At 34.6% G+C, this 23913-nt stretch overlaps 1 protein-coding gene across 1 annotated transcript in view; it reads right to left on the reverse strand.

The window, feature by feature from the left end:
- Window positions 1–3429: 3429 nt before the first annotated feature.
- The window catches only part of LOC102806899 (arylsulfatase B-like), a 32310-nt gene continuing 11826 nt past the window's right edge, over window positions 3430–23913 (reverse strand). The window contains exons 2-20 of the mRNA XM_085504442.1: window positions 20080–20144; window positions 19897–19972; window positions 19645–19671; window positions 19159–19248; window positions 18719–18781; window positions 17023–17134; window positions 16539–16590; window positions 15496–15599; window positions 14745–14863; window positions 14218–14300; window positions 14017–14118; window positions 11148–11208; window positions 10852–10949; window positions 10619–10755; window positions 8722–8780; window positions 8119–8236; window positions 7908–7987; window positions 7031–7129; window positions 3430–3693 (exon numbers count right to left, since the gene is read on the reverse strand). Of these exons, the coding sequence (XP_085360568.1) occupies window positions 3512–3693; window positions 7031–7129; window positions 7908–7987; window positions 8119–8236; window positions 8722–8780; window positions 10619–10755; window positions 10852–10949; window positions 11148–11208; window positions 14017–14118; window positions 14218–14300; window positions 14745–14863; window positions 15496–15599; window positions 16539–16590; window positions 17023–17134; window positions 18719–18781; window positions 19159–19248; window positions 19645–19671; window positions 19897–19972; window positions 20080–20097 (1680 nt within the window). The 5' untranslated portion in view covers window positions 20098–20144 and the 3' untranslated portion in view covers window positions 3430–3511. The remainder of the gene's footprint in view (window positions 3694–7030; window positions 7130–7907; window positions 7988–8118; window positions 8237–8721; window positions 8781–10618; window positions 10756–10851; window positions 10950–11147; window positions 11209–14016; window positions 14119–14217; window positions 14301–14744; window positions 14864–15495; window positions 15600–16538; window positions 16591–17022; window positions 17135–18718; window positions 18782–19158; window positions 19249–19644; window positions 19672–19896; window positions 19973–20079; window positions 20145–23913) is intronic.

Genomic DNA, 23913 nt, shown 5'->3' on the forward strand with positions numbered 1-23913 from the left:
TATATTTCTCCTTGTACTTTGTAACCATTTTCTTTCCCTCCGGGGATTGTGTAAGAGTCAATAAGTAAATAGATTGGGACGACCCTCCCGCTTTAATAGAAAGTTTCCAAAAAGTCTTGACTGACAATAATGCTGACAATGTACGTTAGATAAACACGCATTGTTTGCAACAGGAAGCTTGTAATTAGTTATACCAGAATCGTCAACAACGGAGTATACAGATAAGATGTTCATTTATCAGAGATCATTTAAACTGTGCCAAAGATAAACAGTATGGAAATATCCACGAAACGGCAGTTATTTGTGTTAGCTTATAAAACACTAATTTGAGCAGCGTCTTATCGAAATTTTGATCTTTTGAAAAGCTCGATGATATATCAAAAGTAACTGTTTTATTATTTTTTTCAAAAAAAAAAATAAAATAAAAAATAACACTTCTCGCTACCTTAAATCACCTGAATGCTAATGTATATATATTTAGGCACATTATTTGTATAGCTCAACTCTTGCCTGTACAATAATGCTAACGTATCATTTCGTTTGGCATTATCCTATCATAATTACAGGGGCAATAGTAGTTTTTTTAATTGTATTTGTACGTGTTGCATACGTCATCGAGTTATAGAAAAAAGAAATAAATTCCTACTGCTGTAAATTAAATCGTCCCTGTGAATATTGATGTTCACTGCAAGTGTTTCATAACAGGATCGATACATAAATCATGCCAACATGCTATGTGTGCGATCGTTGAAAATTGACAAAACCACTACTATTCAATTTTTCTAATGGGGTTGTGGTTTCCTCTATGTACGCGGTATTCTTAAAGAGGAATACCTTGGTTTGATTTGTGTAACTTTCAGCAGCGTTGAAATTACAATGTTATATAATTATATGTTATTATGTTATATAATTTTGTTAACATAGAATCAACGCATAGGTTTATTTTCTAAATATAACTGTATATGCCCTATATTGTAATTAAATATCTAATTAAATTAGACCAAATATTGTCGCAACAATCAGAATAAGGCGGGACCAAAGCGTTATTCTATTAAGAGTTCCCAGTTTAAAACTGATGACAGGCGTAATATAACACGACTATGCTGTGAAATCTTACTAATGAGTTTCATAGTACGTTGTTTCCATCGATTCACATTCACATTCTTTAGATATTCGAAAACAACATCGATTTTCTGTTATCTGTATCTAAGCCTTGACGACTTTCCCGCTTTGTTATCACATAGCCGCCGGTATAAATCCCCAATTTTAGGTACATGTCTAAGGTACAATTTCAGGATGAATATATCGAATATATGAACAATTTTATAATGTTCTACGACACCATTTAAAATTTTCGTATTGCGACAGAAAGTGTCACAAATTTGCCACACTCATCCGTTCCAAAGTTTAATTAATAAATCAGTAGTGGTAGCTGAGCATGGATTGTGGTCTGTATTGTCAGCGGTTGTGGTGATGAACTGACCCTTTTAGTGAGAACAGACTGTGCCAATCTGTTGATAATACTCGAAGACATTATTTCTTAATAATGTGATTATATCCATGATTCGATCATATGAGGCTGACACACCAAAGGCCACAATGCAATCGTCCAACTGCGGTTAATGCACGATCCTCGAAGATGAGTTGTGGCATCTCCCGATCTTTATCTTGATTGACATTGTTGTACTTTCACAGAGTCTTAGCGCCTCGTGATACAGTTGAACATTAACAGCTGAACGATGGTGAGCACTGCTTCACTGAGGTTCTTGTTGCATGTCTGATCCTTAATATTTGACAATTGTATGCAGTCTGGCAAGTGACAGAAGTGAAACATTTTACGTTTTGTGTAAAATTATCCTTTCAGACCCAGTCTGAAATTTGAGTCATCATGACACTATCTTGATCAGTATGGTAGTCATGATTAGGAGGATGACTACATCATCCTCATAAACCATCAACATAATTCTCCCTTGCATGAGAATTCAGTCTTTAACGTGCGTACTGTTTATTCGTTTGGTAACACCAGCACCATGCTTATCTAGTCTCAAAGAGTAAAAATTAGGTTTGATCACCTTTAAGTTTTCATTTTGTCTCATCTTCTCTATGTGGCATATTAGCTCTGCTAATGCAATAACTTTGCATATTTGGTCACTTGAGATAAAATGTGCGGGCCCTTTCTACGAGCTCTGTTGTATAAATTGGTAGGGCATCTTTCCTGGTATTTTGGCGATAACCTCTTAAACACTTAATTTTGTCAGAAGAGCCTATTTTTTGGATTTCATATGTACAATTCTGTACTCGTTAATCTAATTGAAATGTGCAGACTTCAAGAACAGAAAGAAACACACAGACGTTTTACTTCCACATAGGTGTTGATACCTAATCCTCCATTATTGTTGCATGTGAAAATCCGTTTTGAGGTTGTTCTACTTTAGATTTGTCTTCGCTCTTTGACACATTCCAAAATATATTTGACAAACTTCAAATAACCGGAGCTATGCCATTTCCCATTCTTATGGGACTTGTCAATTCCTCTTTCTTCGTTATGCATTCTTTGTCTAAAATGACAGTGGTAAGTTGTTTGTATAATTTGTATCTCCCACCACCAATTAACTACACTTCTTTTGCTTAAATATTAATACAATGCATGGATTATTATTCAATATAATTTAGCAGGAGCATGCATTACCTACTTATTTTTACTGTTGTCTAAAAAATTGCTAACAGGTTAGAAAAGCACAGATGTAAATGCATTTCCTAGCAAAGGTTACAAAGCCATGTGTAATTTGCTTTTGTTCAGGATGAAGATATTATGAATAGAACATATATATATTGAAATACATTAAAATGTTTAATAAACTCGGTCTTCAAATATCAAATAAACTTAGTTGCTATTGTGAAAATAAGTTGGTTGATATCGAAAGTATGTCACTTGGCAACCGTTGCTATGCTATTTACAATTTGCATTGGCTCTGTTTCGTAAAATGTTTACAATGATGTGACGTAAATGTATGCAAATTTTTCTGATTGTATTATCATCTGAGCAATTTTCGCATACATCGCTTGTTAGGCTGGATCGAAATAGCGTGTAGTGAAAGGACTTTTACAATGAATATCAACATACGAGATAGAAAATCATGGTGGTTTCTTTGATTTCAAGTTCAAAGAATCATATCTATTGATGAATGGATTGTTGATGAATATAGAAAATGGCGAGATTGAATGATTACGCCTCCCTGTATTTTATATTTTTTCTGAAGAAATCCTGTCTCATCTAATGAAATAAATCGGCTAAGATAATCGCATGAGTTTTTGTTTTACATGTTTCGGGCGATACAACATACGAGACATTACTATTCCAAATATGTATGGCGATGACGTAGCTCAATAGTATGAGATACAAACCCAGGAATATAACTATACGCAATATCAATATGTATACATTATATAATTTATTATTATTTTCTAAAATACTCTCTACGACATGCAGCCTTTTAGTTTTCAGCACGATTTAACACCATCCAGGTGTCCATGCTTCACCAAAGTTATCTGGATTACCTCTCTCATCAAACCCAGGAGGGAACCAGAATTGGGGCAAACTTGCTCTATACTCATCAAGGCGCTGCTTCATTTCATTGATAATATCTTGCTTGTCAGGGTCGTTAAATAGGTTGGTGGTTTCCAACGGGTCATCTGAAATATAGCGAATGATTAAATCAAATACAAATAGTTGAATTATATTTATAGCAACTAGATCTGTGACAGTATAGCACGAACGACAGTTAAGAACACTGAAAAGAAATTGTGAATCCCCCTTTCCTAAATGTCAATGAAATGACAATGTTTGTACTTTATGTGTGATAAAAGATTCTGGTCAGTATCGTTTATTAGTTGTAGCCCATTGACAAGTCTCAGTCAACTCTCATCACCCACAACTCCTCCCTGGATGAGCATGTCAGGCGCAATATGAAGGTTAAACACTGACCGAGATTAGCTGACTAAAGGTTGCGACTTCGCAAAGAAACACTGCAAAGAATGCCTGGACTACATCCTGTTTTAAAAGGTAAATATTCTGTAAAACAGTTTTCTGCTAATTCTAAACATACACAGAAACCGAAAATGCCTGTACTTTTTTATTATATGATTTATTTCACCAATAATAATAACAATTCTAGTAATCTTATAATAATAATAATTTCTTGGTGTGGACCACAGAGGTAGTTCATCCGAACTAATCTAGTCTGTGGCCCAATCCTAACCAATATACATTTCTATGCAGGCTATATATATATATATACGTGCACACACATACATATATACACATACAAACAAAAAACAAAATCTCCAGAAATAAATAAGTAAAATAATAATAATAAAAAAAATGAGAGAAAAAAAAATGGAGCTGTTAATGTGCTACTCTGCACATCATATTATTAGTGGAACAATCGTGGGCAAGTACAAATAAAGTTTAGCTGCAAATAATATTTGTATCATACATATGATAAAGCTAGTATTTAAATATTAAAGTACGGTGTTCAGTATATGTTGTTTTAGGGAACTTTTGAAAGTTATTCTATTAGTAATTTTTTTGATTGGCTCAGGTAGAGAATTCCAATGTTTTACGGCTGTATATTTTAAAGTATGTTGGGAAAGTGAAAGATTCATCCTGGGGACATAGTAGTTATTACCTGACGCAAGTCGTGTTGGATATAAATGAGGTAGAGGGGAGAGATAGTCATTGATAGTATGGGCATAGCGGTTGCTTTTCAGATCATAAATGAACAGACATATCTTAAATTTACACAACTTGTGAATATCAAGTATGCCCAGTTTTTTAAATAGAGGGACAGTATGTGCATTGTAAACAGCAAATGAGATAAGCCGTACAACTTTCTTTTGCAAAAGAAGGATAGGCTCTAATAGTGTATGATAGGCGTTTCCCCATACTTCTAAACAATAACTAATATGCGGGAGAATCAGGGAATTGTATAACAAAAGTAAAACTGATTTGGGCACATAATGTCTGATCTGGGAAATAATACCAACTTTGGGGGCAATTATTTTTTTTACTTTTTCAATGTGAGGTTTCCAGTTGAGGTGCTGGTCAATGGACACGCCAAGATAATTGATTGAACAAACGCCCTCTATCTCAAACCCATTTATATCCAAGCTGCCCTCAATGCCCAGGTGTTTATGATGCGTTTTAATAGCCATGCATTTGGTTTTTTCTACATTGACTGTAAGTTTGTTGGCACTGCACCATTCACAGACTCTTTGAAAATCGTTGTTAGTATGTGCAAGTTTGATTGTGTTACTTTTAGTATACTGAAAGAGGTTAGTATCGTCTGCAAATAGGCGAAAGTCAAAAGCATTAGTTGAGTTATTGATATCATTTATGTAAATTAGGAATAAAAGTGGGCCAAGAATCGATCCTTGTGGAACACCACACTTTATTGGTTTATATGTAGATGTAATATTGTTAATTTTCACTGATTGATAACGGACAGAAAGGTAGTTTTTAAACCAGAGTAGCGGGAGCCCTCTGATCCCATAATATTGTAATTTGTGGAACAGAATATTGTGATCTATAGTATCAAAGGCTTTTTTCAGGTCGATAACAATTCCAAAAGTAATATAACCTTTGTCCAGTTCGGCTAGGGCAAGTGTTGCGCTGTGTTTTTTACGAAAACCAAATTGTGTTTTGATAAGTATACTTTTTATTTTCTCTATGAAATTAATCAGCTGTTTATTAACAATTGATTCAACAATTTTACTAAATGTAGGCAGGATAGATATGGGTCTGTAATTGTTGGTATCTGTAGTAGGTCCTTTTTTATAAATTGGGGTAATTTTAGCAGTTTTGAGAGAGTCTGGAAAAATGCCTTGGCTCAGTGAACAATTGATAATATGTGCGAGAGGATGAGAGATTAGGTGCGCGGCGTCTCTTGCTAGTTTTGGGTGAATGCTGTCATGTCCAACAGATTTTTTCGGGTCAAGGGAAATAATTTCTTTGAAAACGTCAATGTCGCTTACAGGATGAAAGAAGAAAGAGTTTAGAAAATTGCCAGTGAGGTAATCAATGAAATCACCAGAGCTAGTAATTTGAGCGGCAAGATTTGGACCGATATTAACAAAGTGGTCATTGAACTCATCTGCAATATCTGAACTAGTGGTCAGTATTTTGCCAGAATTGCCTGAAATTAATTTCTGTGGAACGGTTGAACGATTAGACTTATTAAGGACTTCGTTGACCACTTGCCATGTTTTGTTGCTATTGCCACGGGATGCTGAAAATTTGTTTGAATAATACCGTTTCTTGGCCAATTTTAGTAATTTAGTTAACAAGTTTCTGTAGGTTTTATATTTTTTTAACAATTTAATATCAGTTGGTTTGTTTTTCAATTTGCCAAATAATTTATGTTTGGTTTTGACCGATTTAAGGAACCCTTGGGATAGCCAGGTTTTTCGAAGAGATTTAGATTTAACGTGAATGGTTTTAATTGGAAGATGTTTAGATGAAATACCGTAGTAAATATTATAAAATAAAGTGTACGCGACATTAGGATCGGTACAATTATAAACTGACTGCCAAGATGCATCACTTAAGTCAGTCAAAAACCGGTTTTTATTATAGTAGGAAAAGTCGTATTTCTGAACATGATTATCTGTCTGAAACACGTGATTAAGACGTTCAATGACACCAAATATGGGGTAGTGGTCAGTAATATCGGAACTAAGGAACTAAGTTTGAATATTCAGTAGTTAAATGCATGAACACAAAATAGGGCACCAGATGTCTGCCTTTAATAGTAGAATGATTAGTTTCTTGTAATGAGTGGTGCATTTGAATATTAAATTTCAGGCGTTTTTTCTTAGGCTTCCTGTGGGAACCATCTGGCGCCAAAGAGAAGCTATACTGCTAGATATGTCTGCTTTTTATGTAATAGCAAGAATATTTGAGCATCGTGTATATTACTACTACTAAAAATATAAATAACAAGCTAAATGTAATAAACCATTGCCACCTAACCTTTCAGATTGAACAGGAATCTGTTGTTTACATTTTCGGATATCAGAGGTGCATCTGGTATCTCAGCATCCGGACTGTCTGCTGGTCGGTACCATTGGTCTATTATATAGTTGGGTTACACAATAAGTAAAACAATAATAGTTGTATATTGAACAACTTTGCAGAGCTTGCAGAGCTACTTTGGTTTGAAGGCTGCATTAATACCCAATTTATAATACATGCAAAATAGCAATTTGATCTATAAAGCACTCTTGAGATACCAACAGCCCAAACTTGAGCATTTTTTGCGGAAAATCTAAAATGGCGACTAAACCATCAAAAACAATCAATGTGTTCAATGTTTCTGACGAACAAGAATTTGTAAGTGATGATCGCCATTTTTCGCAGAAAGTCACTTAACGACTCACATTCGTTAGTCAGGATATCCTCAGAACGGGTTCACATTGGCTTCCCATTTCAAGATGGATGCCAATCCAGTCGACCAATCAAAATATGTAGGCACATTAGTTCTCATAGTCCCCTATGTGCTTGAAACGTTTCAAAAGAAAAACTAAAAAAGGGGTCCAAACAAACTTTGACCCTAAATATCAACTATGGTATGTCGTGTTTGAAGACAACAAAATTATGATCAACATACAGTTTTATTCATTGATTCCATCATTCAGTCGGTAATTCACTAACTCTCTCGACCACCCACCGACCCACTCACTCATCTACCAATACTTGCCACCTATCCACTCACCCCTACACACAATCACCCATTCATTTATTCATTCGTTATTTGTCAGTTAATTAAATATTTTTTCCGCAAATGGTGTACTCTTTACATTTTAACTTTTCCACAATTCTACAGAAAAATGCACCAAAGTAATCTTACCAAAATGGAGTTCATCATTTTGATTCAGTTTTTGAACTACGAGATTTGTGATTCCTTCAATATATTTGTAGTCACCTGACCTGCAGGGAAACAACGTACCGTGCGTTAGTCTCGTACAAGTCCCTGTGTAAATTACTACACTGTTGAAATATTCTACTCAACTATAAACACTCTTGTTATGCTACAATATGATAGATAATCAGTGTTATACCTCAACGCAGCACCATTGGTCACTGGGTGGGTATCAAGGTGCAACAACATTTCTGAGCGTTCTGAATGCTCCCCTCTACATAGGCTATCCCATTGATTCTTCCCGTCAATATCATCATCTAAAATAACACACCGTGCATTAACGATACAAAACAAGAATTCAAAGCAAAACTGTAAACATGCTACAGATATGCCAATTTTAAAATGAGATGAAATCAACACTCGTTGTTTATTGTTATCAATTTCATTGTTTTAATTAAGTTTAGTTAAGTTAGTATTTGCATATTTATGCTTGTAAAACGTCTGTATTATGAGTATGTTGGAATGTTGTATGTCACTTAATATAGGGTAAAACAGAAATTACTTTTATAAGATTGCTAATTTGGACATACAATGTTAAATACTGTTTTGCAATTCATTCAGTCATGCCATTTATATTATGAAAAATAGGTTTGATAAATGAGATCGAACATGCGTAACGTTCCTAATATATTGCTGCGCAGTTATGGCATTTGGCAAACTTTATATATATTAATAATACGTTATTGTGTGGACTGTCGTATCTGAAATGCACACTTAATATAAAGAATATAACTAAATGTACCTGGTTCTCCTCCAGCAACCTTCAACAATGTTGCAAATACGTCAGTGAAGTGGTATAATCTATAATATAATACAGATTCATCACCAAACATTATTGTTTTTGAATTTTGATTGGCATTGTTGAGGGCTTATTACGTGACATTGGATGTGATATGTGATATATGTCAATCAGTGTCTGAAATACATTCGATGCCCGATGGAATTTGATAAAAGTATATCATTATTATTCCTATAGCACATTTTGAGCGCCTTTTTTGATCACCGTCACAATCAGCCAACATTTTGGTTATTTGTTCCACCCGAGTATTTTAAACAATATTATGTAAAGAATGTGTACAAAGTAAACAAATGGATGGGCCATGGGTCGCGATTTAAGTTTTAAAAAATGAGAGCGCAAGCCATTGCCGCAGATGGAAATTATTTACCTCACTATGACCATGATGGGCAAAAGCTCATGCTGTGCATCTGATTGAGAAAGTAGCTGTTTAGACCAAAATACTATATTGACACAAAATCTGACAGAGTTCCACCAAAGATACTAAACACCAAAACTACTGGTTTTCCAGAAGTAGATGACAATGCAATTGTTGACGGTCGGACGAACGACAGTTATCAGTATAATATGATCAGCTGTATAAATTTATATTTTCAGTTAGTCAATCCTAATCAAACAATACAACAATGTACTGTCGCGTGAACGGGTATGTAAGTTTATTGCGTCTACAACGGTTACTGGATCGTTGCAAAGTCCCTTGGTAATTACCTACCCGGAGCGGGAGTTAGGTGTATGTAAGTATCTTGCACCAGCTGCAAACAAACGGAGAGGTTACCAAGCTTTAATTAGGTATTTATTTGGTGTTTGGAAGGTATCGAAGGAGTTGCTCAGGGCAAAACTCGTACTCTCGATTTCATCAGACAAGCGGATTGTAGAAAGATCAAAGTTTATCAACAAAAATGTCGCACATGCGCGGCGCGGCGACTATCGCCCTTTAATTCTTGGCTTGATCAGTGCGTGCGCTTCGCATATACCAAGAAGTTTTCTGACAGCAGAAAAAGTGTCGCACTGAACGCATGCAAAAACACGTGTAGGTGCAATGCGTGTACATAGCATGTGCTGAGAAGAATCATAATGAACAACAATATTTAACATGAGCAGTTGAACGGGTTGAACAGAGAAGTATTTGATGTGTGATATTGTTTGATTCTTGATTTTTAAACACAAACTATCAACAATTAAATATATTTAAAAAAAACTGTTAAATGTAATCAGAAATTTGTTTGATCTGTAAAATGTAAAAACCTCATAAAATCCACTGCTATTGATAATGCTAATAATAGTATTATGACAAATACATTTTCATATATTTCTAATTTATTTTTGAAAAGAACAAACCAAATTGAGTTTAGATTAGTGTAACTCACTGAAAAAGTCAGAAATTTAGCAATGGTAAAATAATAGCTAACAGTGTAAATAAATAGCAGCTTAGTTTACGTTTAGAATATTAGTCGTTGACCTGTTTAGTTATCTGGCAATACAAACCTTCTCAAACAAAATGTAATTCGTTGTCATTTGACAAACATTCATACATATTGTATGACACTCCATAATAATTTGTTGAGTGTTTGTATTCTGTGGCCGGATGTAATTTCATTCGAGCTTACAGTTAGCAGAAAAAACGAGTCGGATGTATGTAGCTAACTAGGAATGGAGTTTACGAAAATGAGGGGCATTGCGAACCTTTTTTAAATACGTTTCCATAACATTAAAATCTATTGTTAATGTTCCTAAATTGTTAGCTGATACAATTCTGAGTACTGCTACAGATTAAAAAAAATGGAAAATCCCAATAATATTTATATAACGCTAAAACTCTATTTACAGTCTACATATTACTTACTCTTTGTTCACATAGCCTGATTGTTTTAACATACTGCCATGAATAAACGCAGGTACTTTTACACCACCTTCCCAGAGTGTTGCTTTGTTTCCTCTGAACGGGTAGTTGGAGCCAGCAAACGCGGCATCGCCTCCATTCTAGCAAAACAGATTAAATACAGGTTAACATGGGATTGTTCGTGAAAGTGCTGTTTGAATTACCATATATATACACTAAAAGCAAACAATACTTACATCACTTAGAAATACGAACAGAGTGTCCTCCCACATATTATTGTCTTTTAAAGCTCGTGTGATGTTACCTACACCGTCATCCAAAGCTGCCATCATACCTTAGGATAATATCACAAAATGAGATAATTAATATTATCAAACTGTTTAATGCCCTGTTGTCAATCGTTCAATGTAAAAGTAAAGCACACACCTTTATAATCTACCCACGAATCATAACCGAATTTATATAACAATCATATGTATGAAGCCTCAACCTCTATTATGTTACATATAATGGTATATCCCGTTTAACATACCAGCAAATTTACGTCTATCATCATCCGCCAACTCTACAGAATCTTCAAATCCTTTTGGAACCTGGAATCAAAATGATTGGAATTGGAATGTAATACGGAGAAGATATTCGCTACAGAAGTTTGTAAGGTCTATGTTCAGTGAACGTCGTGATGCATTAGGCTGCACTCAACATTATTCACTACGCTCGATGGTGACCAATGTATCTGATACAGACAATAATCAAGGCATGGGTAAATTTTTAGATGTTAGTTGTGATGTAATAGTTCTTGATAAAGAGGGCGTAAGAGATACAGAAGTGGTGGCAGCAATTCAATATATTGAGTGGGTTGGACAAGAACAGTACTTCCAATTTGTTGGTGAAAAATTGTAACACGAACTAAATTTTTTGATGTTTTTTTGAAAAGATTTGTTTTCCAAAATTCAATTGCCCTGAACCAAAACCAAGTTAACTAAAGAAAAACTTAAATTGCCTCATCGAAGAACAACTGCTCTCTTTGCTCAATTTTATGTGTCTTGTCAGTGTAGAGATTTAAATAAGTTTTCAATAAGTTCTTTCGTCAAACAACTAGTGTTGTTCGAAATATACTATCCAGTTTGGATTACTAACGAGTGGAAGTAAGTCAGACCTAAAAAAGTGGTCGACCATTGAATATGAATAATTTGATCTTAGGTTGTTTCGGCCTCGGCTTTTTTCAAAGAGGACATTTTGTTTTTATAGAAATATATGGAACGTTTTGATACGAAGGTTCCGTATGTTACAGGCCCGATGAATTAATATTAATTTATTTATATTCCGTACGACTTACTAGTAAATCAATATATAAATGTACCGTGGTTGCTATGTACGAGTTATTAAGCTAATAATATGAATCTGTTTTGGAACATCACAAATTAAAATAATATATTCATTTACTTAGTGTCCATCCATTCACCAGAATAGATGTCATGCGCGTAGATGGCGCTGTTATAATAACTATTCTGAAGCCTGGTCTTTCAGTAACGGTTCGCAAATCTGGATTGAAAGCAAGTACCTTCAATATGTTCAGTTCAATGGAATCGCGTATTTTTCAAGGTGTTCTACAGGACTTGGTTTACGACCCTTTATATTTTTAATTTATATTAATGATATTTAAATTCTTCCGATTTTTTCAACTTTTGATTGTTTGCAGACGAATCAAATTTGTTTCACACATATTCACATCTACATATAATACTGATCTGTCATATGTCACAGTGCATTTAAACCAGGATCCTTCTGTTAACAAATTGACGATAAATAATTGGTAAATGAATTTATAGTTTTTAGTGGTAAAAATAATAGTAATCTGACAATATTTACATGAATGATAATGCCAAATTTGTTAGAATTACTTTTGACAACTATCCCCTAGACTAAGCATATTGAACAATTTAGTAAAACTCGTGCGGTAAGTAAGTGTGAAATTCCATGTAAGATCAGAAATATTCCACTTATATACAACGTATTTATTCTACCTTATTTAACATAGAGGTGTGGGGCAACACTTACGCGATGCATATTAATTGTATCCTTCTCATTGAAAAAGCCCCCTTATTTGTACGTTTGAAAATGTTTGATATCTACAAATCGCAAACACATACCATCTGTCACTAGCTACTATATAACAATACAGCTTATTGTCTATCTTAAAGGGCGGTAGTCGTCGCGCTGTGCTTGTGCGACATTTATGTTCAAAAATATTGATTTTCCCACGAGCCAACGCGCTCTTCTAATGGAAATCACAAGTATGACGTTTGACCTAGGCGCGACTTGCACTAATTACCACCGGTGACTCTTTCGATACCTTCCAATCACCTACAACATACCTAATTAAAGCTTGCTAACGTCTCAGTTTGTACTTGTTGATCTGCGCAAAATCCAAAATCGCCATCTTTGTTTGCATGAGTTACGCAACGACTGCCGCCTTATAACATCTACAATATCTTGATCACCATGATTATACTGCAACACAGCGCAATCATTTCAAGCTTTATGTAAACTATACCAATACCACTATTGGTCAGTTTACTAAATCTTACTCAGATGCCAAATTATGGAACGATGTTCTTTTCAAAGACGGTGTTTAATCATTGTTTTTACATTTAAATTAAATAATATTATTTTACATTCAAGACAGAAGTGTATAGACAGTGTCCTCTTATGTTGTTTGTCTTATTCTTACATAGTCTTAAATATGTATTATTAATTGGATTAGGTGTACATGGTTATCATTAACACATATGCACAAACTGAGAGTCCAGCATGTGAAATGGTGATTTTGAAAAAGACTATCATTTGTTTCCATGGCAAATGTTCTCATCACATATCAAAGTTTCATTTGTTATTATTAACATATGGTGAATAAATTATATGTAGTTATGGTTGTTAAGACATGATTTTGGACCTCCAATTATAATAAATTTGAAATAACCATTTAACCATAGAGATATATTTACAAAAGTTGTAATTGGAAATTTAGTCTCGAGAGCGAGAAACAAATGACTAACAACAATCGGCAAAACAATCCAACAGAACAAAAGATCTGATGAATACACTATACAGCTTATTCAAATTAGTGTGAGAAAGATATAAATACTCCGTGCTATACATGGAGTGATGTGAGCTGATTACAAAAATACAAGTAATACCAACAACGCTACGAATAAAGACTTTTTAGCTGAATATTTTAGCGGGGAGTGCATATTTGTATATATGAATTATTTTGAATATTTCGCCGATATTAGTTTTAATGATCGCAAAACAAATCAGCATGCAAAGTTCAAGTATTTGGTATTTCAAGTATTTCAAGTATGAGGTATTTGTAAATGATGTATATTGTGGATACTTACGTCGAGGGGAAAGTGAGGAGCCATATACGCAACATAGAGAAACAGTGGTGATTTCGGGTTGTGATTACGAACAATTTTCTCAGCTCTCTCTGAAAATAAAAACTTTAAAACAAAACACATTTACATTGTTACATTGTTCATCAACCATAAGATATTATTTTTATGTTTTTTTGATGACGACTATGTTGTTTGTGTTCATACCACATTGTGAGTTCCATTCTGATGTGTAACCACTCCTGTATTGTCTCGTAAATCGATCCCCGAAACAATTGGTGTTCCAAAAACTGTAGATAGAACACAATGCGAGACATTCGTTTATTCAGTCTTGTGCGTACACCCCGTACTTTATATTGTGTTTTCGTTCAACAAGTTTACATATTCGTTAAGTTTGGAGTGACCATCGTAATCACAATGCCTCTGCCGCCCATACGTTTATGCTTTTGTTCTGATTATTTGGGTTTATTTACACTATTCATTATTCTTATTATGTCACGCTTTATTTAAAACATTTTATAAAGGTTGCTTTCTAATATGGCATTCTGGTAAAAGTCCATAAGCTTTGTGGTACATAATTAAAATATGAGGCACACGTGTCACGTGACATTGCAGCCAGTCACTAATAACAGTGGCGACGAGGTGGGTTGGTGTGTGGTAGTCATGTTACCACATAATTATGCATAAATAAAATACACATTTTATTCATTTTGAAGTTTAAATTAATAACTTACTCGGAATGTTGAGCACATGCGTTTCATGAGATGAGGTCGCACCCTCAGAACATCCATAATGTGAATCAAAACCACGCCATAAAGGTGTATAAGTCCAATTACAGGAACCGATATGCCATCTAGAAATAGGGCAAAAAGAAAATTATAATTATATCACACAAAATTATTGTCTTCGAATGAATAAGTAATTGTATTAAATGAAGTCAACCGGATATTAAAAGCATCATTTAGATCTCATTTTATTCACAACGCATGCACACTTTTTAGTGTTCTAATGCTAGAAAAGTTAATTGAATAATTAAAGAGCAACACCTGCAAATTACTCATCATACGAAATACAATGAAAACCTGAGATACGAACACCGATAAGAGATCTGTGTCGGAAATATATTATTCCTAAATATCTTTCGTCTACTGTTGAAATGCATTTTTTTCATAAACACTCGTTGCAAAGTTTTCACTAAAACATGAATTATGTGATTCAAAGTGATGTAAGTGACTCCAGTTACACCGTTGTTCTCATCTGTGGTCTTCGATGAACCGAATTACTGTTTTGGGGTGTTTTGATCTAGTCTATGTAATGACAAACTAAACAGCCAATACTTCATTCTGACGTCACAAAAACGCTTCGTCAATAAAAAAGGCTGGCTATTCACAGCATCAAAAAAAGTCTACTTCATACATTCAATCTTCTGAAACACGACACGAGTCCCGTTCTAACTATCCTCATAAAGGTTGCTTAAAGACGTACTTGCCAACTATGTGGTTCATGTAACCAACCTCTTTCAGCTTGTCTGCCAGGGTTGCATATTGTCTAGGCAGATAGTATGGTTGCATCGGTCGGACTGAGCCATGCTGCATTTAGAAATTAATATAATGTGGTATATTAGTTCTTACGTTATGTGGCCATGTACTATGATTGTATGTGTTAGTTGTTCTGCTTCCCCTTAAACAAATTTTAAATCTAGTCCCTCGGAAACACTATTTTCTGCATTTTGAGGGGCAAATGTTGCTGGCACAAAAAGGGTTTCAGCTTGTTTTTAGGGGCAACACCCGCAACATGTTTGCCGCCGCGCCTGGTAAATTTGTTTTATTGACTATGATTTTGGATATTTTCGGGAATTTTATTTGACTTTTAGTATAATAAAAAGAGGCAAACACGGATTATATTTGAAAATAAAAGTGAATGTAATTAACATTTCCCATGTTGAGGTCATTGGCTTACGCAGAAGGCTGAGACTTGTGACGGCCACCTTGGCGTGATAATTCTTGACATTGACCGAAGCCTAGTGCAATAAATGTCAATATCCCAAACGTTAGACAGACTTCAAGTAACGAAAACTGTGAGTCCACAAACAAACTGTCAGATTTAAAATCGAAAGTAACATCATGTAGAAAAAAGTATTTGAGAGTTGCATCGCTACTGTTCTCGTCGAAGACAGTATCATGTTACAAAATTCTTGGCCAAGACCATAACATGACGTCAGAGACAAGAACTACGCTGAGAGAGACGAATATTCATCATTCAATCATGTAATCACTTATTACCAATAACATTGACTGTCTCATACTCGAGGAACAATAATTAAATACATATTTGAAGTAACGGCAAATAACGTGCACGTGTTGCTTTAGTTATATGATTACGATGACGATTTATTATTTTGTGTATCCCATATTAGTAATAAAAATGAGATTTAATTATTCAGGTAAATGTTAAATCAACCCAATGCGCTAGCAGTAAAAATGATTACCCACAATTCTCTGTATTGGGCTAATTATTTCGTGTCATACCTGCATACCAACTTTTGATGGATATCGTCCTGTCAACAGAGCGACTCTCGACCTGTAACAACAATCGTAAGTCATACGAAGTAAAGTTACCATCAAATAAAACTCATCTTTGGAAGTGATTAAAATAACATAAATAATTGAAGTACAGGCAAATTAAGAACATGCATGATCACGGTAAAGCACTATAACAATGACACCCTATAGTTTTCTTTGGCATGCTTTGGGTTATGGCCGACTATTTTGTTCATATAGCCTGGCTTATCAAATAAGATATTATGTAACGTCAACAAAAAAAATAGTTCGCGTGTTTAATCTACACACCGAGCAACGCATAAAGCAAACAGTGAAATACGTTGCCTGTTACATCTTGGTGGTGCAACGTGGGTATATCGTACACATAAATAAGACATTATAAATGAAAAATGGCTTTTATGGAAGACAATGTATTGTCGTAATCATTACACTCTATACATGAAATACTCACGGTGTGCACATAGGCTGTGAGTACATATTGTCAAGAATAACACCATCATGAGCAAGTTCATTCAAGTTTGGAGTAGGAATGAAATCATTATTCCAGCCAACATCATTCCATCCTGTGAAGTGAACAAAATGACAGTGTGATTACTAAAGATCGTTATAATGACATAATAAATGAGTATTTACATAATTTGTAATTATATTTGTGTATATGTTCTCAAAAACCAAATCCTTCGACAGGTTTTCCACAAAACAGTATCGAAAATAGAAGTGTTTGTTTTTGTATTAAGCAGTTTATTACGCATGTAGAATGAAACAGCTGTCCAGTGATTAAGGCAAATGCTTGCAGAGTTGCAACTTGCAACTAGTTGTAGAAGTAGTGAAACAAGTAACAGAGCAGCCACCAAGGACGTTAAATAACCCTAGTCACCACATATATTGGCACTGAAGTGATCATTTAGAAGTGGGGAAAGATTAATATATTTTTATCACTGCCCGATTCTGAAAGCACTTCATATATGTTCTTGCATCTTATTTCTGAGTGAGAAGATAATAATTGTTTTTGGAATTCAAAAACATGACTTCACTTTATTTTAACTAAAAGAGGCAGTTGGCAACTGAATGCATCTGAAATCCGTGCTACATTAATAAATAATATTACACAGCACAAGAAAATACCGCTCCTGTCTCATAAAAAAGTAAATAACCGAATAACTTAAATCATAACATCCTAACGACTAACATGAAGAGCAACAAATCCATGTACACAGTATGATATATTATAGTAGATAATATTTGGTTATCGTTGTCCTAAGTAACTATTAAAAATAGCCTGACGTTACGAGAAATGACTCTTTATCGATAGCATAGAAGTAAATTTATTATGTATACAGTAGTCAGGATTGGTGATCCAACATACCCTTCCTATGCCAGAGTTAAAACAATGAGATGCAGAAACGGCTTTAGGCCTACAAGCATCAGGAATAAGAACAATATTATAGGGATTTATATGGGTGGTGGACAATATGCCATTCACACGCATTAGCCTAAGAAAACTGACGTGAGTTAGGCTCACCAGTTCATGACAGTTAACCATAGACAATATATAACACAAAGTTTTACACATGAAGTGACCCACACATTAATGTTCTTTAAAAGAAAAAAAAAGCTCCAACGCAAGTGCGCTGCATTCATTATATATGTATTCTTTGTTACAAACTGGGGAGCTTCCCAAAAACATAGTATGTCATTTCATCCAAATAGCCAATGTTTTGCGTGTCAAAAACGTCACGGCACCACATTTGGCAGAATCAATTAGTAGTACAAAATATAGATATTCTGGTGGCTACATTAATCTATACTATCTTCTATTCTATATAATGTTTAGTACTTAATATTGTGTAACACAAGATAATGGTCATGGTACGTTTTCTTGCTATTGCTAGTTACATACTAGCTGAAATTAGCATACTGGGATGCGCCTTTTGATATTTATTGTCTGGTCATTTAAGTATTATATATACAGAACGTCATGTGCAAGTTATACTGTTATTTCCCGACAAAACCCGAAGTGTGTGTGCCTTTTATATCAAATGTATGCAAAAAGTATGTATACACCATTATGTTCCGTAAATGATCTCAATTAGTTTATCTGTAAACATTTTGACAATATAATATTAATACAACGTGTCAATACATACCTGCGTCATCAATTAAGACCACTACAATGTGAGGAGGGTTTCCACTCATGTCACAGGAATCATCTAGAGTGACAATGAATACTAGGTTAATACATAACAAAGATTCTTAATAACGAGTGCAACACACAGGAAAAAAAACATAATACATATTTTTGAGGTTTGACAATGCATCAAAGTAATGTATATTACTTCAATTACTTATACAGACTAATCGCGATGTGCTCATTGAAAGTAAATGCTCTTGTATATTTTGCTTTAATGATTTGATTATGTCGTATAATGTACTTGGCAGTTATTGTTTTTGTGTTTGTGACTGTTCTCAGTCATTTATTTATTTTGTAGTTTGGAGTCTTCCCTATGTTTTTAAAGATATATGGTTGGGAGTGTTATTTCCGCTATTCAAGAGTATGCTAATGCAATTTCACCACCAAAACACTCACCATTGTTATCATCATCCGATGATGATAATGACGATTTATCACCGCAAATTGTGTTTATATCTTCATCAACGGAGGACTCATCATTTTCATCTGAAATATATGAACATAGTTTTTCTGATGAAAAAAACGCCCTCTCACTGTAACAATGTGAATCGTGCATTTATTCAGTATTTTAAACTGAATACAACCGTATCACAATGCAGTATCGTCAAATGTCATTTAATAATGTTCATGTTTTCATGCAAAATTATATAATGTGTAATATAAGTGTGGTTTAACATTTTTGAAAATTTAACAAGCACACTTGGAAGACAAATATGAAAGGGTGTATGTTACCATTTGTCTTTCAATCATCAGTTATACTGATTTGTGTGTTTCACAATTTTGTTAGGATGTATTCGGAATTACATTTATAATAAAGCCTTAAAAAGGATATTATATACAAATGCATCATATTTAAATAAAGAAAGAAATAACTGATATTACCTGATTTAGAATATTTCTTTCCATTGACTGAAAATTGAATAAATCATGATACATTTTTACTTATTACGTGTTTATAAATGGAATTAAACTAAACACAAATGACAATGAACATTTATTATAGACATATTGGATGGCGTTTAACAATGTGGACTATTCTAAGATAGGGATCAACTCATCAATTTATATAATCACTAGTCTATCTACTTCCGCTAAACCAAATTAAACAATAAACTAGTACATGTTATTGCTTACCTGAAACAAAAACAGTCATCAGCAGTAAACAAACACCCACAGCTAATACGCGTTTACTGGTTGGCCTGCTACAATTCTGAGACAATAACAAACGGCATTAGTGCTTCCGTTGCTATATGAACATAGAACGACATTGATGTAACATAACTGATATCTTATAATAGAAAGTTAGAAATATCCCACCTCCATTTTCCCTGTCATCTTGATGCCTAGTTCAGCAGAATGAGTTTCACTGTCACCGATAAATACTAATTTAATAAAAAAGTTAATTATGGATCAGTGAATGAAATTGAAATGTTATATACTGTGAAATGCATTCATGACGAGTAGCGATATTCGGCAACGCAATAAACACAATCAGTTTCATCCTTCAAATTATGGATATCATTTAATCACGCAGGAAACAGTTTTGTCTCACTGTCTGTCTGTCTTTGTAATACCTAAACAATTTACTATTGGATTGTTTAGCCTGCAAAATCCTTATCCCAACTTAAATAGACATTTAATTGCGTATATTGATTCATTTTCGCCGACAAAGGCTATAATGTTTGCAACAGGTATCCTATTATCAAACAAAAAAAGTATATGAAACCAAGAAATCAGGGCACACTAAAATATGAATGTACTTGGTTGAGATACTTGTAGAAACATGTTCCACCTTATTTATCGAAATGCGCATTTTAAACATTGCCAGTAAATCATGGGTTGTGTTGTCATGCAAATCCATTTCAACCTTCATGACAATGTGACGTCCACATCAATCCGCCGCTTCCCGAATCAAATGAAGTATGAATTGTTCCTACACGTGACAATTATATCGGCAGAAGTTCACATTGATGAATCATAAATATATTTACATTTCGTGATTCTGGGTGGGTTGGATATAGGAACTTGTGAACGATATATACAATACAAGTAATCGTATTCGGAGTTATAGTCTTGTATACGATGTTTCAAACACGCCAATAATATAACTAGATGTCGAGTGTACACCCCCTTACACAGTCTCATTCTCAGTCAAACCGTATCACGGCATGTATCTCCAAAGCCACGTTCGATTTAAAGCACCGATTTCATAGAACATTAAAGTCCGCATTCATCAAACACCATAACACAACAAAACACAACACAACACAACGAGGTAATTTATAAGAACAGTGGACACCACTTACATATTGTACTTAGAAAACATAGACTGCCAGTTACGCCTAGAAGACTGAACTTCTAGATAAGAAGCTTTGACAATACATGCAATATGCAAAATATCAAGTTGATTGCTTAAAGAATTTATAACAAAACAAACTGTTTTTGTTATGCCACACATGAACTCAAAATAATGAGAATGAACGTAATTGAACATGCGACTGAACCTAAAGTACCAATGATGAAGTTACATATCTAATGTGTCAATCGTTAATTAATTTATTTACAACACATGCACATTCATCACCGAGATACTTATCCAATGACCGAGAAGTCAGTATGCCATTAGTGGCATGTCGCATACTGTTATAATAAATAAATACACAAACAGATCGCTTGTGTACACAAAATAACTAATTTCTTATAATTACAATTCAGACAGATGACCTATCTTAAAAACGCTGTATTATTTTTACCATAGAAGATATGTGTATGCATACCAGCACCAAATAAAACGCGGGTTTCCTCATACTACCAGGGTAAACTTTTTGTCTTTACTGCTCAACTTGCAAGCTCAATACAATAAAGTAACAAGGTACAAAGTCACTTTCTTAATTTTGCTAATTTTTATTTGTAAAGCCTGAATCAAATATTTCGAGCAGCGGGACTGGCCGACTGGTCTTTTGTTTTTGGACGCTCCTGATCTCGGCCAACTGGCTCGTCTTTTGCTGCCTTTGTGAGTACAGTGCTTGTTCTTCAACGCTTCCACGTTTTGTCTATAGTATCACTGGTTGTGTGTGAGTATTTCTTGTTCAGTTTTGTTGGTTATTTTCTCGTTTTTGGAGACATTTTCCTTGTTTGATTGTGGGTCGAAGTGAACGGCAACCAAGATGGCGGCCGTTCAAACAAAAGCTTCGTCCACACCTGCTGTTAATCTTACAAGAAGACATGCAGTTCGCTGTGAAAGTGTGGATGGTATTCCAGTTCAAACGTACTTGGAAACAGCGGCCGATTTAATCGGTGGTAACAACATAATTGCTGCTTCGAGAATGAACAAATCTGTTGTGATTAATATGTCATCAGTTTCCTGTGTTGATATGGTTTGTGCCAATGGAATGGACATTGGCGATTTGTCTATTTCGGTCGAGCCACTTGTCCGCCCATCCACCAAAATGGTTTTATCAAATGTGCCACCTTTTTTACAGAATGAATGTATTATTCGTGCTCTAACACCATATGGACGGGTAATGAAGGGTTGCAAAAAACCTACGTTAAAACATGTTCAATCATTTCGTAGACAGGTCTATGTGAATCTCAAAAGCACAAATATTAATGGATTATTGCCAATTGTGTATGACAACCAAACCTTCAACATCTATGTTACAACCGATGATTTTGCATGTTTTTTATGTCATCAAAAAGGCCACACACGTAACAACTGCCCAAACAAACACTCTATTGTCATGCAAAATAAAAACCCAGAAAACAATGGCGATGTAATTAACACTTTGACAGATGGACCAGAACCGAATTCCACAGAAAGTGCCAATAACAAAAATGACAACCTGAACAATGGTAATCCTCAATTTCCTGCTATGGATGAGGGATCGGACAGTCAACAATTGCTTCAGTAGAAGAGAGGGTACGAACCCCTCCTTCTCCCCCTATTTTCTCTTCCTCTCTATCCCTGCAACTTGTGATGCACCTCGTTACGTTTATGCAGAGGTTACTATTTCTAAAAAAACAACCTTTGCCGAGGTTACTACAGGCAAACAATCATCTACAGCCTCTGTACCTACTACTGTTGCATCACATGACCTGCTTCTGTCTCCATCATCACCAACTTGTACGTTTGAATCAACAAACCTTTCACCGCTAGAGTCATTTTCATTGAAGTCCATTGAGACTGCTGCTAAACTGCCACTATATGTATATTATTTTACCGCCCTCTAAAAACAGATTTACAATGAACCAAAACATTTACATACTGTAAGAAACATATATGGTATGCCATTGGTTAGTGCATTTAATTTGTTTGATGCAATCATTGTGCCAGCTATTTCTTATGGTAGCGATATGGGGGTACAAAAATTCGGAAATCGAGAGGGTACAGACAACATTTTGAAGATATCTACTTAGCGTGAATAGTTGTACTAACAATGTAGCGATGTTGAATGAATGTGGAAGGCTACCATTATGCTGTAGTTATTTTAAGCGTTGTATCTCATATTGGTTAAAATTAGTTGAAGTAAAAAATAGCTGGAACCCCAAAACATGTTATATCATGCTTAAACGATTAGACAAAACCGGCAGACTTACTTGGGATATCCACATAAAAATCGCCTGTTGAAATATGGTTTCGGCATTGTCTGGTTTGAAAAACAAGTTGGAGATACTGCACATTTCTTAGAGATATTTACTCAAAGAATAAAAACAATTTGTCGGCAAGAATGGCATGCCTCAATTTCACAACCATCAGGCTGTGCACTTTCGGAAAAATCAAAGTAGTATTAAAACCTGGGAGATTTATTGGCAAGCAATTATAGACTAAAATATATACTGACGAGTTTTCGCTGTTTTGGCCATAAACAATGTTGAATTAGGTAGACACACACAAATATAGTTAGATCAATAAATGTTTAGTTTTTGCAGTGATATGCTTGAATTTAGCATGGTAGAAAATTAAATTCACTTTGTTTTTATATGTCCATTTTAAATGATCTAAGGGTTGATCTTTTGTCAAATAATGCAATATGCAATTTTGCAAATACTGACAGTCTGGGCTTACTTCGTCGCTACACAAACTGCCACACCATTTATCAACTAGCTCTGTGTATTTTAAAAGTTTTCGAGCGACGAGATGAATATTAATCC

Source organism: Saccoglossus kowalevskii, chromosome 10, assembly GCF_978046115.1.
Source record: "Saccoglossus kowalevskii chromosome 10, keSacKowa6.1, whole genome shotgun sequence".
In the NCBI taxonomy this organism is placed as follows: domain Eukaryota; kingdom Metazoa; phylum Hemichordata; class Enteropneusta; family Harrimaniidae; genus Saccoglossus; species Saccoglossus kowalevskii.